Raw genomic sequence first — 20,189 nt, 5'->3', positions numbered from 1 at the left:
GAATGATCTTATTCCGCAACACCTTGTCTCTGCGATCTAGAATCCGAACTGGTCGTTCCACGTAAGACAAATCCGAATCAAGTTGAACTTCAGAGGGATGTAAGATGTGAGACTCATCTGCTACATATCGTCTCAACAAAGATACGTGGAACACATCATGAATACTTGATAGGTACGGCGGCAATGCAAGTCTGTAAGCCAAATCTCCCACGCTTTCCAATATTTCAAATGGACCAATAAATCTCGGAGACAGCTTACCCTTGAGACCAAATCTCAAAATCCTGCGAAAAGGCGAAACTCGGAGAAACACTTTCTCACCTGGCTGAAATTGAAGAGGTCGACGCTTGGTGTTCGCATAACTAGCCTGTTGATCCTGAGCAATCTTAATCCGCTTCTTGATTACTGCAACCTTATCAATAGCCTGCTGGACTAACTCCGGTCCCTCAACATGTCGTTCCCCAACTTCGTCCCAGAATAATGGAGTACGACAACGTCGCCCATACAACGCCTCAAATGGTGCCATACCAATACTACGATGATAGCTGTTGTTGTACGCGAACTCAATCAAAGGCAAATGATCATGCCAAGCGGTTCCGAAATCCATAACACAAGCTCGCAACATATCCTCAAGTGTACGGATAGTCCTCTCTGACTGACCGTCGGTCTCTGGATGATAAGCCGTACTCAAACTTAGTGAAGTACCCAATGCTGACTGGAAACTACCCCAAAATCGTGAGGTAAAACGAGGATCTCTGTCACTAACAATACTGACTGGCACTCCATGCAAACGTAAAATCTCTTGAATATACAATCGAGCCATACGATCGAAAGTGAAATCACGGTTATATGGCAGAAAATGAGCAGACTTGGTGAGTCGATCCACCACTACCCAAATAGCATCACTGTTCCTCGAAGACAATGGCAAGTGAGTAATGAAGTCCATCGCGATATGCTCCCACTTCCATTCAGGAATAGGTAAGTTCAACAATAATCCTCCCGGTCGACGGTGCTCTGCCTTAACCTGCTGACAAACTAGACACTTGGAGACAAACTGATAAATGCTGCGCTTCATCCCTTTCCACCAAAATCGTGTCCTCAAATCTTTATACATCTTGTTGCTTCCCGGATGAACACTCAACTTGCTTCGATGAGCCTGAGACAAGATCTCTTCCCTCAAAGTATCATCCTCTGGTACTACAACCCGATTAGACAAACACAGAAGACCATTAGACTGATCATTGAAATTGCTATCTCCACCAACTAACCGAGCTAATCTCCGAGTCTTGAGATCAGACATCTGAGCATCTCGAATCCGAGTGAACAAAGTTGGCTCAGATAAAATGGTAGCAACACGAATGCTCTCCATACCTTTCCGATGTTTGAATTTAAACCCCAACGAACAACAATCCTGGACAACACTAGACATAGCATTGGTCTGAAGTGCAGAGGCTCTCACCTTCGACTAAGAGCATCGGCTGTGAGATTCGCAGAACCTGAATGGTACTTGATCACACAGTCATAATCCTTAAGTAGATCCATCCAACGACGTTGTCTCATGTTCAACTCAGCCTGAGTGAACATATACTTCAGACTCTTATGATCAGTAAAGATTTCAAACTGAACACCGTACAAATAATGACGCCAGATCTTTAGCGCAAACACAATAGCTGCCAACTCTAGATCATGAATATGATACTTTTCCTCGTGAGATTTTAACTGTCTGGAAGCATAAGCGATCACATGACCATTCTGCGTCAACACACACCCTAAGCCTTGAAAGGAGGCATCGGTGTAAACACTGAAACCATCAGATCCTGACGGTAACGCCAAAACAGGTGCAGAAGTCAGAAGTCGACGAAGCTCTCTGAAACTATCTTCGCACTCAGATGACCACTCAAATGGAACATCCTTCCGAGTAAGCTGCGTCAATGGTCTAGCTACCCGAGAGAAATTCACGATGAAGCGAAGATAATACCCTGCCAGACCTAGAAAACTACGGATCTCGGCCACTGTCGTCGGTCGTGACCAATTCAGCACTGCCTCAATCTTGCTAGGATCCACAGAAACTCCTTCCTTGGAAATCACATGACCAAGGAATACTACACGATTAATCCAGAACTCGCACTTACTCAGCTTAGCATACAATTGCTTCTCGCGAAGAATCTGCAACACAATCCTCAAGTGCTGGGTATGCTCTTCCACACTGTGAGAATAAATTAAGATATCGTCGATGAAAACCACAACAAACTGATCTAGAAAATCCCGAAAGACTCGGTTCATCAGATCCATGAACACCGCTGGCGCATTTGTCAATCCGAATGGCATAACTAGAAACTCGTAATGCCCATATCGAGTACGAAATGCAGTCTTGGAAATATCATCATCTCTGACTCTCATCTGATGATAACCCGATCGCAAGTCAATCTTGGAGTAAACAGAGGTACCCTGAAGCTGATCGAACAAGTCATCAATACGAGGTAATGGATACTTGTTTTTTATCGTCACACGATTCAGCTGGCGATAATCAATACACAATCGCATCGATCCATCCTTTTTCTTGACAAACAAGACTGGAGCTCCCCAAGGTGAAACACTCGGGCGAATATAACCTTTATCAAGAAGGTCCTGCAATTGCTGTTTCAATTCCCTCATCTCTGACGGAGCTAGACGATAGGGGGCACGAGAAATCGGTGTAGTCCCTGGCATTAATTCGATGCCAAATTCCACATCTCTAATCGGAGGAAAACCAGGAATCTCATCTGGGAAAACATCAGGAAATTCACAAACCACTGGAATATCATCTGTACCAACACTACTTGTGGATGAATCAATCGCATAGATGAGGTAGCCTTCCCCGCCCGACTCTAAAGCACGACAGGCTTTCAGAGCAGATACCACCGGCATCGGAGGTCGCGCTCCCTCACCATAGAAAAACCAACTAGAGCTCTCAGTCGTACGAAACTGAACAAGCTTCTGGTAACAATCCACAGTAGCTCGGTAGGTAGTCAACAGGTCTATACCCAGAATACAATCAAAATCTTCCATCTCTAGGATCATAAGATTCGCAATCAACTCGTTACCCTCAAAATCTAAAGGACAACCCATCACTAGACGCTTTGCTAACACTGAATGACCCATCGGAGTAAAAACGGAAAGAATGACGTCTAGAGAAACATACGGTAACTTATGACGCTTAACAAATCGTGCAGAAATGAATGAATGTGATGCTCCGGTATCAATAAGAACAAAAGCAGGAATACCGCACAAACAAAAAGTACCTGCTATGACTCTCCCTGTCTCATCTGCAGCCTGATCCTGGTTCAGCGCAAATACCTGACCTTGGGCACGAGGTCGAAGATTTGAACCGCCCACTGCCTGACCTTGTGTCCTCTGCTGAACAGTCGTCTGAGATCCGGAACCAGATCCTGTTCCACCTCGCAACTGAGGACAATTCTTCTTAAAATGACCCATCTCTCCGCACTGAAAACAAGCTCCCGCGGCTGATCGGCACTGCTCCGATGGATGGTTCTTCCCAAAATGCACACAAGAAACCTTCTTCTTACCAAAGCGAAAAACACCGCTAGACCGAGATCCAGATCCAGAAGAAGAAGAACCTGACTTCTTGAAAGACTGAGATCGAGGGCTCAAAGTATTCGGAGGTTTAGAAGAAAGAATAGACCTACCACGCTGGAGACTGATCTCTGCCTGGCGACACCGGTTCACTAACCCATCATAAGAAGTAGGATTATCACAGACAGTGACTCGATCAAAGATCTCCTGGTTAAGACCCTGAAGAAAATGGTCATATTTGACCTCAGAACTGCCACTAATATGAGGAGCAAAGGGTAACAACTCGAAGAACTTTTGCTGATATGCATCAACAGACATACTCCCTTGCTTAAGATTCAGAAGTTCAATCGTCTTTGCCTGGCGAAGGGCTGGAGGAAAATATAGTTGCATGAAAGCTGCACGGAATTCGGCCCAAGTCACCCTACCCTGAGCGTGGAGTATCGGCGCAGAAGTCGATCGCCACCACTTGCGCGCACGGCCCTCGAGAAGAAAACCAAGGGTCTCCATCTGCTGCTCTTCGGTTCATTGAAACGCACGGAAACAACTCTCCATGCGCTCTACCAATCCTCAGCAACATCGGGAGTCTCACCACCGACTAAAGGCTTAGGCCCCATCTGAATGAAACGGTGCATCTCAAAACGCCTAGGCCCATCACGACGATGACGATGTTCACGATGACGCCTACGACCGTCCTGGTCACCCCAACGACCTACACTCCCCTGACTACTCTCATCACCAAAGTGGTCAGCCATCGCTACAAGATAGAATGGGGAAAAATGGTAAAATGGTCAACGGAAATCCCAAAACAGAATCTATATCCCAAAATCATAAGCATGCTCTGATACCATAAATGTACTGACCCGTTCCAGAATCACCTACTAATCAAGCAATAAGCATGCAATTAACTTAATTAATAACAATCAGAGATAATTGCGGAAAATGGTCAACAAACGATAGTTATACAACCCAAATGAAGTCCAGAATAACTCAGAATAAAAATATGCGGTACAACCATATCGAATCAAACAGTACTGAAGAACTAAACCAATCGGCTACTCCACGTCCTCATCATCCTCCTCCTGAGCCATCCAACCTGAGGCCTGCCCCGCGGGAATGAGGTGTCCAAGATAAACAAAACCGAGGACGTGAGCGATAAGAACGCCCAGTACAAAAGCATGAGTATACAAGCCTATATGAAATGTGTGATACCCTTGTCCCACATCGAAAATATCAGAGATTTAAAATGAGTTTATAAAGGGCTACAATGGACTTCTATAGCAACTTGGGTTAATCATTTTCGTAAAGCGAGGACGAATACGAAGTAGTTGCTATAGGGGCCCATTGTGTGCAGTCACGCAGGCTCGGGCTCGTGGCGTGACAGAATGGTATCAGAGCCGGTCACCGGCATGGAACACCGGGAAATAAGTGCTATGCGGGGCAAAGTGCTACGTGCATGGGAGCCACCTCTTGAACCTGCGGGGCAAAGTGCTACATGACGGGAGCCACCTCTTGAACCTGTAGGAGCCACCTCTAGATTCTCGGTGCTGGTGGATCGAGGGGTCAGGCTGCGACGAGGACGTCGCGTTCTGAAGGAGGGGTGATTGTGATACCCTTGTCCCACATCGAAAATATCAGAGATTTAAAATGAGTTTATAAAGGGCTACAATGGACTTCTATAGCAACTTGGGTTAATCATTTTCGTAAAGCGAGGACGAATACGAAGTAGTTGCTATAGGGGCCCATTGTGTGCAGTCACGCAGGCTCGGGCTCGTGGCGTGACAAAATGCACATGCTATGTTATGATACCAGGATAGTCAAGAAACAGGAGTCACAAAAGATCTCAATATGCTCAGTCTAGAGGCGCCAAGTGGATAGTGCCGCGCGGTACTCCTCTGGGTCACTGCATCCACTACAAGATCAGACGTGGACCTAAAATGTCCCGGATCACCGAAGCCCTCCGGACTCGTCGGCCACTGTGTACTCTCGGTGTCCATGCGTCCACAAGACAGGGCTGAGCGGCCCCACAAGATATATCTTATCTCGAAAGAGATACAGCTCAACAATAAAGGCTATCTCGAAAGAGATACGGCTCAAGATGAAATGCAACATGCAGCATAAAGCGTGACATAATAGCATGCATCATATGACATATATCAATGCAGCAAATAATCATGCAACACATATAAGAATGTATACTCGACCAGGATATCTCGGATAGTACTTTCGTACCTCTAGTAAAGCAATCCTAGTCCACAGGAAATCCTATCAATCGGGTCTAGTCCGTCGTCAGCCCTGACGATACTGAGCTCCCTGACTGCCCTTCTCGGACCGTCGGCTATGCCCGGCTGCTCTGTCCGGGCTGCTCTGTCATTCCCGGATTGCTCTTCCCTTCCCGGGCTGCTCTTCCCTTTCTGGCTGCTCTTCCCTTCCCGAGCTGATCTTCCCTTCCCGGGCTGCTCTTCCCTTTCTGGCTGCTCTTCCCTTCCCGGGTTGCTCTTCCCTTCCTGGCTGCTCTTCCCTTCCCGGGCTGATCTTCCCTTCCCGGGCTGCTCTTCCCTTTCTGGGCTGCTCTAGAGAGCTAAAACTTGCATTTAAACACACAGTACCCATCCACAATGAGAAATCCCATGGCCTATTTATAGACCTCAGCCTACATGAACGTGTCAACCAAATCCCATGCATCCGGACATCTGTCGCTAGGCAGCATGCACAAAGACACCTCACCTTACATGCATGAACATGTCAACCAAATCCCATGCATCCGGACATCTGTCGCTAGGCAGCACGCACAAAGACACCTCACTTTACATGCATGAACGTGTCCAACAATTACCATGCACTTGACACCTGCCCGGCAGGATTGTCAACCAAATACTATTCCCGGGCTGCTCTTCCCTTCCCGGGCTGCTCTTCCCTTCCCGGACTGATCTTCCCTTCCCGTCTGATCTTCCCTTCCCGGGCTGCTCTTCCCTTTCTGGGCTACACCTCGGCTTACTCACACGAACTCTAAAGCCAAATTATACATGATTTACTTAATTAAAGATACTTAATCATGTTTATTTTAAATAAATAGGATTCGGGCTACTACATAAAAGATCTTTGAAAAAATTTAAAAGAAAGATTCGACCATCACAGAACCGAAGTTCTCCCAAGAGCCCGATATAAATGAACTCTGGATTATTCAAAATTAGTTTCATGCTAATACTTTGTTGAGAAATTCATTGACCTACACATGTTAGAAAATATGTTTTCTACTTTTCATGTATCTAATGTGCTCATGTAGCAGTAATACTGCGACTATGGATTTAAAAGTACTCTGAACTTATCTCGTGATTACTAGTTACTTAACAAAATAATGAGTTGTTAATGAAAAATCATCAATTGCACCCAACTGGATCTACACAATTTTCTGAATCAAATAGAACTGCAATTCATTATGCAAATGTTAGTTTAGCTCAAAAACATAACAATGGGCATATAAAAAACTCTCAGCAACAAAATAGAAATAAACATAAAACAAGCCACCAGCATTAGAATTCCGATAATGAAGAAGCAAAGAAAAAAAGTTCGAAAGAGCATGAAGACAAATGTTATATGTGGAACAGAAGGACATTTATTTCGTACCTGTAGTACGACAAAACATCTTGTGGAACTATGGGCCCCCAATTTTAAAATCATCATGATCACTTTAATTACAATGTCAGAAGCATGTACAATCTTTGACTTTACAAAAGATAACAAAATATGAATTCAACATAAATGTTCTGGTCTTGCTAAACCAACATTTTCATTATCAATTTCCATCATTTTTGGAGTCCTGAAATCATGTATCTGGAATTGACAATAAATAGCAAGAAAATAGATGTTAAGTCTTTGAGGACTTAGTGAGTGAATAAATTGGGTTTATATATAGTTAAAAAATAAAACAATAATTCGATATGAGATGACATATATCAGTAATAACGTATCGTTATGGAAATATATTGTAAACTCAAATGCAGTGATTGTTCAAGACTATGGAGCGAATATCGTGGGGTAATTAGGTGGCTCCCACCAACATTTGGTATAGTACTTTTAATTGCATACTCAAATAGGATCCATACATTCGTTCATTTACGAGCTAATGTGAACTTACATTTTCAAACCAAAGTCATGTTGTTCAACTGAACTATATACCAGGGTTTAAACTTGTTTTTCATTGGACGCACTTTTAGAACCTAAGCCGTGTTGTCCATAGAACTAGTAATCTAGTATGTAGACCGTTGTTAAGAGCTCCAGTCATTCAGTCAGTAATTGTCGATCGATAACCATTCAAGAATCAATAAATCTAGACATTCAATATGAACAATAAAATGAGAAATGCACAATATGATGTAATATAAATGAATATATCGCTATTTTATGAATATTTACTCCAAATTCATGCCGAAATATCTACCTTTCAAAACATACAGCTTCTCTCGTTAGATAAGATGATGAAGAATGAGATAATCAAAACATAATTATTTTTTAACTCTAATTATTATAAAGTAATCAATTTTTTCCTTAAAAAACTAGTTTTTTAACAAAAAAAATGGTTTTTAATTCATTAATTATCTTTAATATCACTATATTGTCTTTCGGGTAATGCTACATGTACAACCAAATTTGTACATCAATTCTTACAATACAATAAATTCATTACAAAAATTCCATTTATCAAAAAATCTCATGATAAATTCAATACAAAATATCATGAAATAATAACAAAATTTCAAGATATAATAACAAAATCTTACGATATAATTGTTGTAAATATCGTAAATATCGTTGTACGATATTTTAGTTGTATCTTTAACATTATTCTTGTTTAATACAAAGAATTTTTTTTTTATGGAGTTGCAGAATATCAAATTTTAAATGAATTGTTCATATACTAAAATAAATATATTACATCAATTTATATCGATATAGTTACATATTTCTTTTAAAAATATAATATCAAAACATGAATAAAACTTATTTTTTTCCGGAACTCAATTTTTTTTAGTTCAACTTTACAAATATAATAATTTAAAATAAGTTAACAGACTTTTCAAATTGAAAATCAATTTAACGATATAAAAAGTTCAAAATTATAAATATAGTTTTATTTAAATGTTTGATTTAACCAAATTGTAAGGCCCGAGAAATTAAGCCGGTTAATCTGAAAAGATTTGGAAATGATTTTTATAATCATAGATGATAATTGATATGATTATAGACGGAACGGATCGGACGGGGAAAGACGAAAGAAAATTAAAGAGATGCAAAGAGAAGTCCCCGCGCACATGCGCGACATGTATCGGCGCACCTGCGCGAGGAAGACAGAACCATGCGCGCACATGCGCGACTTGAATGCGCGCACCTGCGCGGAACGTCCAGTAGCATTGGCGCATTTGCGCGACGTGAACGGCGCACATGCGCGAGCATGGCAGAACAATTGGCGCACATGCGCGGACTGGAGGCGCGCATCTGCGCGGAAGCTGCCGAGACACACGCGCTGAGAGATTGTGTCTCGCGCATATGCGCCGATGGTGGTCGCGCATATGCGCGAGACGTGCAGCACAAAGGGGCGAGCCACTTGCCTTACATGCGTTCGTGTATGTATATATATATATATATATATATATATATATATATATATATATATATATATATATATATATATATATGTAGTTACCCGTTCCAGAATCACCTACTAATCAAGCATTAAGCATGCAATTAACTTAATTAATAACAATCAGAGATAATTGTGGAAAATGATCAACAAACGATAGTTATACAACCCAAATGAAGTCCAGAATAACTCAGAATAAAAATATGCGGTACAACCATATCGAAACAAAACAGTACTGAAGAACTAACTCAACCGGCTACTCAACGTCCTCCTCATCCTCCTCCTGAGCCATCCAACCTGAGGCCTGCCCCGTGGGAATGGGGTGTCCAAGATAAACAAAACCGAGGACGTGAGCGATAAGAACGCCCAGTACAAAAGCATGAGTATATACAAGCCTATATGAAATGCACATGCTATGATATGATACCAGGGTAGTCAAGAAACAGGAGTCACAAAAGATCTCAATATGCTCAGTCTAGAGGCGCCAAGTGGATAGTGCCGCGCGGTACTCCTCTGGGTCACTGCATCCACTACAAGATCAGACGTGGACCTAAAATGTCCCGGATCACCGAAGCCCTCCGGACCCGTCGGCCACTGTGTACTCTCGGTGTCCATGCGTCCACAAGACAGGGCTGAGCGGCCCCACAAGATATAGCTTATCTCGAAAGAGATACAGCTCAACAATAAAGGCTATCTCGAAAGAGATACGGCTCGAGATGAAATGCAACATGCAGTAATAAGCGTGACATAATAGCATGCATCATATGACATATATCAATGCAGCAAATAATCATGCAACACATATAAGAATGTATACTCGACCAGGATATCTTGGATAGTACTTTCGTACCTCTAGTAAAGCAATCCTAGTCCACAGGAAATCCTATCAATCGGGTCTAGTCCGTCGTCAGCCCTGACAATATTGAGCTCCCTGACTGACCTTCTCGGACCGTCGGCTATGCCCGGCTGCTCTGTCCGGGCTGCTCTGTCCTTCCCGGGTTGCTCTTCCCTTCCCGGGCTGCTCTTCCCTTTCTGGCTGCTCTTCCCTTCCCGGGCTGATCTTCCCTTCCTGGCTGCTCTTCCCTTCCCGTCTTCCCTTCCCGGGTTGCTATTCCCTTCCTGGCTGCTCTTCCCTTCCCGGGCTGATCTTCCCTTCCCGGGCTGCTATTCCCTTCCTGGCTGCTCTTCCCTTCCCGGGTTGCTCTTCCCTTCCTGGCTGCTCTTCCCTTCCCGGGCTGCTCTTCCCTTTCTGGGCTGCTCTAGAGAGCTAAAACTTGCATTTAAACACGCAGTACCCCCTCCACAATAAGAAATCCCATGGCCTATTTATAGACCTCAGTCTGCATGAACGTGTCAACCAAATCCCATGCATCCGGACATCTGTCGCTAGGCAGCATGCACAAAGACACCTCACCTTACATGCATGAACGTGTCCAACAATTACCATGCACTTGACACCTGCCCGGCAGGCGTGTCAACCAAATACTATTCCCGGGCTGCTCTTCCCTTCCCGGGCTGATCTTCCCTTCCCGGGCTGCTCTTCCCTTCCTGGCTACACCTCGGCTTACTCACACGAACTCTAAAGCCAAATTACACATGATTTACTTAATTAAAGATACTTAATCATGTTTATTATATAAATAGGATTCGGGCTACTACAATATATATATGCACGAATTCTTCAGATATCAGAAAAGAAGAAATCGTGAAAAGGTTTGGGAAAAGAATTGAAAAATCCTTACGTCTTTTGTGAGAAATCCGTACGTCCGATTTTGGATCTGACTGCGGTACTGTGTTCCTATCGACGTAGGCTACAACTGGACGTAAGTTTTGCTACGTTTTGATATGTTCTGAAATTATGGTATTTTCAGAATCTGATATGATTCATATATGATGTTCTTAGCATGTTAGACATCGTATAATCGAAACCGGATTGAAGAACAGATACCATATGAAATTGTTATGATTTTTAGAGTTGAGTTGAATTAGAAATGATATCAAGATTGAGTGATTATCGAGTATAAGACGTTAGAATTGATATCTGACTGATATGGTATTGCTGGATATATTGAGATTATGATATTATGCCGTTATGTTGTTGAAACAGAATTTGATTAAATTCTGATTATATCCAGTATTGATTGGGTAGTGTATTGATATTGTACCCTCGATATCGTTATTATCAGATTGAGTATTGATAGGCTTGGGGTTCGAGACTGCGACAGAGTCAGAATATCAGAAAGAAATGTATAAACTAATGTTGAGTTGGGATTGCACAACTCGAGTGAGGTTTGACTCGAGTTTCCCTAAATCACATACTTAGTTTATTACATTGATATTTGTAATTGATGAGATTGATGTTTGTAGGCTATTGATTCATAGTCACTGCATGTATTGATTACTGAGTCGTTGAGTCATGGGCTGATTCGTCTCGTCACTGACTGATTCGTCTAAACTTAAGTTGATTCGCTTAATTACAGGCTGATTCGTCTGGTTATTGGCTGATTCGCCATATTCTTGACTGATTCGTCAATTCTGTGGCAGTTTCGCCCAGACACTGGATATATTAATTATATCGATGCCGTTTAGGGATTGATTCATTCCTATCGACTGAGATTCGGTATATTTATCATTATCCAGACATCGGGATCCCTAGGTTAGAGTTGAGTCGAGTCTGAGACGACGCGTCAGTGGAGTCGAGTCTGAGACGATGCGTCGGTTGGGTTGAGTCTGATACGACATGTTGATTTACATTGTTTATGTCATTCATGTTTATTGAATGCTTGATATTGATTGATGTTTCTGATTTGATACATGTTATGAATATTTATTATATGCTTTTATATATGTTTTTATATGATAGCATGTATACATTGTTTATACTGGGATTTATTCTCACCGGAGTTATCCGGCTGTTGTCTTGTTTTGTATGTGTGCATGACAACAGTTGTGGCTGGATCAGGGTCAAGAAGAGGATGAGAGGAGACATTTAGCATGGAGATCCGGACATAGGAGTATATCTGTTATATCACCTGAGATGTAGTGAAGAAACAGTAGATATTATAATTTACGTTTGTAAAGGACTTGTACTTAGAGCTGGTATTGATCTTGCAAATGAGATATGACTTATTTCATATGCTGCGTACTCTTGTATTTTAAAAAAATAAATAACAAAAATTTAGACCCTGTTTATTTTAATTGACTAATTATTCCCATAACGTGATTAAGAATTGAATTAAGTTCGGGTCCCTACACAAATATTTATACACTTAATTCCTACAATACTTGAGATGAAATAAAAAACATATTACAAATTCAAAATTAAATATAAGCTTATTTATTACAGTTAGTAAACATGTTTACAGATTTTAAATATAATATTCCTAATAGTTTATGATAAGTACAAATTTGGCCATCAATCAAAATTTTATATGTCAATAAAGTCATAATCAGGGGTAAATTTGTCGAAATATAAGGCACAAGTTTAAGGTGAAAGGTCATTAATAAATTTTGAAGTGTAAATAGGAATAGAATAAGTATCTTGTGAGACGGGCTTTCGAATTTCAAATCTACCAATAAAAAATAATATTTTTTCATGGATAATCCAAATAAGATATTCAACCCACGAAATTGCTCTACATGACCGTTTCACAAGAGTTTTTATGATAACATTATCGTAGATATATAAACAACAAAATATGATCATAACGATTTATAAATTTTTTATGGAAAACCTTTAAATTATTTTTAAAATACTGAAACTCCAATCATTTGCGAGACTTTTTTGCGTTAGTCGATCATAATTCTTTCATTCATTAACATCAGAAAGCCTTTTATTGACTCGTATGCACTAATTATGACGACATCAACCGTCCATTCATTAGATCCAACGGCTCCAATCAATGTTGACTCTTCCTTGGTATAGTACAACGAATGATTTTTGTCGAATAGTAAGAGTCCACACAATCGAATGCTTACGTACGTCGTCCCAATAACTATTTGTGACAAAAACTCGTATGAAATCATTTCACAGATCAATTTTATGTTACAGATATATTATTTGACTGAACTCGTGAAAATATATTACTTTTAACTCTAATATGGAGCTAGTCGACCCGACTCATAGATATAAATCGTTGAGATCATATCCCAGAAAACCTACTCAACCTTAATTTATTACTTCAACATGCATTGATAGGGATTATGATGAAACTAAACCCATGTGTTAGTTAAATCAATCTCCACATAAAGATGTAATTTAAATGTTTTCAATAATATGATATTTAAGTTATTATTATTTGATTGGTAAATAATAATTTTTAGGAAGGGAGTTTACAAATATATAAAATTCAAAATTTTAGTTTTAGAAAACAAAAAATTTAATTTAAAATATAAAAAATGGAGAATAATATAAAATTTGTGGATAGAGAGAGATTATGGGGAGGTTGTTGACCTAACAACTCTGATGTCGGGCCGTAAGCAGTGACGTGGCGTTGACTTGGACAAGTCATTTGTCAATTATTATCACCATCTTATTCAAATTCATTCATTTATTAATCAACAAATGCAATTCTTTACTCTTTTTATTTTCTGTCGGTTGCTATGCATCATTCCCAGTTTGGTACATATTATTAATTTTTTTAAAGATCAAATCGTAAATTTTGATGAACGAGTTTCCAATATCTAAACAGAAACGAGTTTACATCGTATCGATGACCAAATCGAACTGAATATTATGGTTTCTTGACTGGAACGTCGAAGAATTTTCGTCGAGCAACGTTATTTGTGTACTGCATAATATAATTTTTATACCTAACATATGTGGATCACGGGTATTGAATTGTTCAAGCAATCAAGACTTGATGTTTGTGGTCAGTCTCTTTTGCTGATTCCACTTATCTTTATCCTTTGCTGGTTTAGTAACATATCGTTTTCAAATATCTAAATTTACATTCAAACGATATCTGAAGTTTTATTTTCCTAAAGTGGCAATGCAAGATGGTTCACTCGACCCTACCCCTGTGGACACTGTCCGCAAGGGTCGATCCAACGGTTCAGATTTTTTCGAATCAATTTTTTTTTTTTTACATGGAGGTGGGTCCGGATCATTCATATTCATTGTGCCTGCACGGGCAGGTTGAAACAATCCATGGAAGCTAGCGAGAATTCATCTGTACGTTTTATATCTCTTTCAGATTAAATGTCAAGGTGTCAGAATATCTCACATACAAATTAAATGAGCTTCTTGATTCACTCGCTGATATTTTCTTCGGACTCCATTCCCAAATAAAAATAAATGGAACAAAACAAATTATGTATTTTTTAAAGAAATTTTGATCCCTTTTGACCAACCCACTAGCCGACAACCTAATACCACCACAATAACAAGCTTTCAAGAAAAGAACTTGCATGGAGTCTTCGTAATTTAATACCATTTTGAAAATTTTGCAAATAATTTTGGTTGAACTAAGCCAAGTCATAGCGTTTCTTAATCAAGAATTAATAAGACTAGACTTGATCAAAGTTTAATTGATTCTAATTGTGAAGTAACTCTCAAATGCCAAATATTGTAAAGGGAGCGTGAAAGTTAAGGGAATATGTATTTTAGTTCGAGATAAATTAGATTTCAGAGGTTGAATATTGTATCCCATTTCATCGTTGCTTATATTTGATAATTATTTCTTGGACTATGGATAGAACAAGTCAGTCAGTAAGTTATTTTATAAACTTGTCGATCATGGGATAGAGTGAAAACTGCAACCACCAACCTTGAAATGAAAGACGGGGCAATTTAATAGAAGTCAAAAAATTGAGTGAGACGGTCTTATAGGTCATATTTTGTGAGACGAATCTCTTATTTGGGTCATCCATGAAAAAAATATCACTTTTTATGTCAAGAGTATTATTTTTTATTGTGAATATCGGTAGAGTTGACCCGTCTCACAGATAAAAATTCGTGAGATCGTCTTACAAGAAACCTACTCTTAATAGTAAGTATACCGGAGATTCGTCGTTCTAGCAATGGCGGTGACGGTCTATTCTTGTTGGAGTGCTAGGAACTCGAGTTTCTTTGGAAATATTTAGTTGCCATTCGTAAGATCAAGGAGTGTATATTTAGTTGTTACCATCAAAGATTTTGTACTTCAAATTCCAGCCTCTTGAATGATTTTTATATATTTTTTTATTAATGAATTCTTATTTACCAAAAAAAATATATAATAGATTGGGACCAGTTTTGAACTACACATTTCATGAGCCCAACTTTGGTTTGGACTTCTGACTTGGTGGTGGGGCTGTATACCTACCTAGGAAATTAACTATCAACTATTAGAAGAATTGTTTACAATCTCTTATGTGTAAAAATACATATTTTATACAGAATACGGTAAATGTTCTACCTTTGTCTTATTTATGGTACGTGCAAACACAAATTTTATACATAATGATACGTGTGAAATTGAAACTCATTATGTATGGTATTGTTTATGGGTACGACAGTGATGTTATGTGCATCTTACATGCAGTGTTTTTGCAACTTCTTATTATTGTTATAACAAAACATTATTTTCTACTTTTTTTAATAAAATAAAAACCCATACAACACCCGACGACGTAGCGATTCGAACGACAATATTAACTCCAGTCAATTTGTAAGAAACCTATCAAAATTTTGCCATAGGGAACATGGCTTGTTTACTTAATGTTAAACTCAGAACATTTTACATACAATATAAGTTTTATCCGAGCAGTAAGGAGAAAAGAATGTCACTTCCTATTTTTGCCTATTTGCGGTACAGTGTGATTTCACCGATGAATGCTACAAAATCTCTGAACGTGTATTTACCAAGCATGACCAATCATAGACAAACCATATATCACAAACAATTGCCCCTACTCCGGCAGGGTCTGCAGAGTCATAAAAGTGCACCTTAGTGATTGCAAATTTGCAGAAAACGGGCATGACAGGAACTCTCAGGGTTCCCCATTCATAAGGATCTCCTCAATACGGGGTGCAACCACTCTTTTGTTCAATAAAGTCTCAACTATTGGATACTTCCTTTTCCTTCCACCTCTGGGTCTGGATCGGAATTGTTCATCTGACTCCTCAAAATTACCCTGAACATAGAAAAATCCTCGATGAATTTGACAAGACTTGTAACAAGAAGCCGAGAAGCAATAATTGGCAAACTAAGGCGAAACTTACAGGAATAAAAACGTGACACCCACATTTTTCATGGTTATCCCTTACGTGTTTGAAGGCAAATTTCATGTCACAATCAGGGATGCTACATGTAAATGGTTTGAGCTCCATGTGAACAGCTTTTACATGCTGATTGAGATTTGATCTCTGCCAAAAAAAATACATATAATCAGCCGATACAACTTTTCAGTTGCCTCAATGATGATTCACAAAGCTCTATCAATACCCACATACAAGAGATTTAGAGAGATAAGACAACTATATAAATAAAGAAACAAGTTATTTAAGGGCAGAGAGGAGGGATCTTACAGTAGAGAATGAGCTAGGACAACCACTGAAATTGCACTTGATTTGCTCTGTGCAAACCCCTTCATGCATGCGAAGATGGCGTTTTATGTTCTTCTTGAGCTGATCAGTCCCACATTTATCACAAAATATGTATTGATGGCAGGACCGAAGATGTTCCTTGAGGCAATGCTCATTAGAGAAATATTTCATGCATCCTGGTTCTGAACACAAAGCCTCCACTGAATCCAGTTTCACTGCATTATAGAAGAATTCATTCAGGTTTCAATAGGGACAATTGATGGAGTATTCCTCGACAACTGAGGTTCCTCATAACTCAGTAGATGATATAAAACCATCAAAAGCCAAAAAATATTTTGCTCACAAAACAATTCCATAACAAAAACAACTAACCATGGGAATTTTCGTGTTTGCGCAATTTTGACAGATATTTAAACACCTTGCCACATCCAAGTTCTGGACAGGCATATTCTTTTGGGTTCTTAATATCAGCAGAATAAGAATCAGAATCATCATGAAACTCTTTCACATGCCGCTTCATATTACCCTGCACAGTAAATCTAATTTTACAGCCCTCCACGGGACATTCAAACAATTTCCCTTGATGTTGAAGCAGATGTCTGGTCAAGTGGTCCTTTCTTCTATAGCTGGCGTGGCAATCATCTATTGGACATGTAAAAGATCTCTGAGACAGAAACAATTACCATCAGAACAAAGACTTGTAGAACTGCCCTTTCACAGGGTTTCCAGGCTGCGGTCCAGCTCACAACACAAAAGAATACTCAAACCTCGAAAAACAACAGAGCGTGACAGAGGCTCACTTGATGGAGCTTCTCAGGCAGTCCCCCACCTGGTACTAATCCATTCAAGGAAATTTAACGCCTCTCGCATTTTGGAGTTCTGGTATGTGGGATCCAATGCTTCACGCCCAGATGAAAATCAATAGGTTGGGGTTATCCAACCTTACTTCAATCTGCAAGCAGCTATCTTTTCAATGGCAACGTAAATAAAATAAGCACTTTTTAAGTGACACGGAACAGAAGCGTCAAATAAAGAAGGAAAGAAAAATCTACTGAAAAACCATAAACTGTATCAAAATCTTTACTTCAAGAGAGTGGCTTAACATATGCTGCTTCAAATGTGCAGGCTTAAGGAAACTAGCGCCGCATTCATCACAAGTGTTCAGTTTCTTTCCATCTCCATCTCCATCTCCCTCGTTTTGCTCCTTCTCCGCAATCTCTTCCTGAAATTCACCCAACACCCAACGCCGCAAATGTCAATAAAACCGTAAAACCTCAAAATCCATTCAAATACCCAAAACAAGACAATATAAAGCACTCACCCGGTGCTGAGACATGATGTGACGAGAGATGAGAGATTTCTTGGAGCGGCAAATCCCACAATACTCGCAGTAATATCTCCTAATATCTCTGAATATCGCCCCTCGCCCTGCCTCGCCTTCATTCGCCATTGCAGCAAACACATATATTGAGAATAATATAATAGGGAACGGCTGAGATATGAAACCCTAGTTCTGAAAAGCGGTGAATCGGGGAATCGTGAGGTGAGAACCACGAAAGGCTCGGACCAGCTAAATACTTCAAGCCCGAGGGATAATTTTGTCATTTCAAGAATATAAGATTTATTGCATAGATAAATATAAATATAAATATAAATATACTAAATTATTGCATTATAAATTGGTTACTCAATTCTCTCCCGATTTCATACCCAATATCTAGGGTTTAGATTTATGAGTGGGTTTTATATTTTCTCTTTTCCAATTGTGGAGTAATTGTATGTTTGTTCCTTATAGTACTCAATTGTTACAATTTAATGCTCAATTTTTTAGGGTTTAGTTCATGAATAAAAACGATTCAATTTTTTTTGGAAATCTTATAGTATTGAGAAGCTTTAGAAAATTTTAGAAACTGACCCACGAAATGCGGAATAAAATAATAAAAGAGAAGAAATCAACAAAAGCTACAAAGAAAAAAAAAAAATCGACTGGAGATAGGAATATGAAGAAATCTAGCAAAGCTACGAATGAAAAGAATTTGAAATTATGTTTGTGATTGGAACCGTAGATAAAATATTTTTTAAATTTACCAACGGTGATTATTCATAATTTGTACAAATTAATTTTGATGACATAATATTTGGTTCCACTAACCCTAAACTTTGTGAGAGATTCTCTAAGATAATGCAAAAATAGTTTGAGATGAGGATGATGATATAATTAACTTTCTTCTTTGGATTGTAAGTGAAGCAGCTAAAAACATGTTTTTTTTCATCAACCTGTATAAATATACCAAGGACTTATTAAAGAAGTTTTGCATGGAGAATTGTGTTATGTTTGTCACTCCAATGAGCTCATCAATCAAGCTAGATAAATATAAAAATGAAATCTCAGTAGTCATAACAATGTATAGAGGGTTAATTGGAACACTCCTAAATCTGGCCGTATATCTGACCGCTAACCGGCCAGACATAATGTTTGCGGTTTGTTTATGCGCTCGCTTTCAAACTAATCCTAATCAATCCCACTTTAGTGAGACTAAACAAAATATCTTAAAAGAACTTCATGTGTGAATATTTGGTATCCTAAAAACTCAAGTTTTAACTTTGTTGGATATTTATATGCAGATTATGAAGGTTGCAAGATCGATCGAAAAAATATTGGCGGATCATGTCAGTTCTTAGAAGACAAACTGATATCATGATACAGTAAGAAGTAAACATCGATTGCCACTTCAACGGCTGAAGCTGAGTTTCCAGCCACTGGGAGATGTTGTGCACAAATACTATGAATTCAACAACAATTAAGATACTATGGGATTCAAGCTGTGGAATCCCCAATCTTCTGTGATAATACAAATGTCATAGCAATAACCTACAATACAGTCTTACATTCTCGGACCAAGCATACTGAGATTAGACATCATTATTCGAGATCATGGAATGAAGAAGGATATCAGGCTAGAGTATATTTTCGCAAACAATCAAGTTGCAGACATAATCACTTAACAATTTCCATACGCTGAATTTTCGTAATATACTTGATTTAATTGAATTGAACTAATTCTTGAATTTAAGATGAACAAAAGTCAAGCTAATAAAATAATGTATTAAGTCTGTACACAACTCTGACTTTTCTGGCTGTAGTTTGTGGAAACTTTTTCTTATCATATGCTCTGGCTATTTTTTTTCTAAAACAAAACAATCATCTCTAAATGGTCAGATATTAAACATTTCAAATTTCAAATTATTTTAAAAACTTGTATTTAATGACTTGAAGACTATGTTTCTCATTTAAAATGCTTTTATGTTTACTCGAATACATGAACCGCCTAAATCTATTTTTTGAATTTTCAAAATTTCAAATTTCATCGGTGACATATAGACACATAGACTGTCATGTCTATCAAATCGGATTAATATTTGAATTTTCATTTCATCAGTGACATATATACA

The 20,189-nt window shown here is 39.0% G+C and overlaps 1 protein-coding gene across 1 annotated transcript; it reads right to left on the bottom strand.

Annotated features, from left to right (window-relative positions):
* Positions 1–15,909: 15,909 nt before the first annotated feature.
* LOC140820944 (transcription factor IIIA-like) lies at positions 15,910–18,295 on the bottom strand. Its single transcript, XM_073181328.1, has 6 exons — positions 18,058–18,295; positions 17,821–17,958; positions 17,109–17,400; positions 16,719–16,951; positions 16,413–16,556; positions 15,910–16,324 (listed from the first exon to the last, which is right to left on the bottom strand). The coding sequence occupies exons 1-6, from the start codon at positions 18,184–18,186 to the stop codon at positions 16,181–16,183; spliced, it is 1,080 nt and encodes a 359-aa protein (XP_073037429.1). The 5' UTR covers positions 18,187–18,295; the 3' UTR covers positions 15,910–16,180.
* Between the last annotated feature and the right edge of the window lie 1,894 nt (positions 18,296–20,189).

The sequence above is a fragment of the Primulina eburnea genome, unplaced genomic scaffold, assembly GCF_022965805.1.
Source record: "Primulina eburnea isolate SZY01 unplaced genomic scaffold, ASM2296580v1 ctg312_ERROPOS121453, whole genome shotgun sequence".
Lineage (NCBI taxonomy): Eukaryota > Viridiplantae > Streptophyta > Magnoliopsida > Lamiales > Gesneriaceae > Primulina > Primulina eburnea.
This window is presented reverse-complemented; position numbering and strand designations above follow the sequence as displayed.

What these genes read in the sequence shown, in the direction of transcription:
- LOC140820944 (XM_073181328.1), bottom strand. Translation starts at nt 18,186, where the DNA reads ATGGCGAATGAAGGCGAGGCAGGGCGAGGGGCGATATTCAGAGATATT. An exon ending in ACATCATGTCTCAGCACCGG is followed by an intron (nt 17,959 to 18,057) that starts GTGAGTGCTTTA and finishes GGTGAATTTCAG; the next exon opens with GAAGAGATTGCGGAGAAGGA. An exon ending in GGTGTCACGTTTTTATTCCT is followed by an intron (nt 16,325 to 16,412) that starts GTAAGTTTCGCC and finishes TTCTATGTTCAG; the next exon opens with GGTAATTTTGAGGAGTCAGA.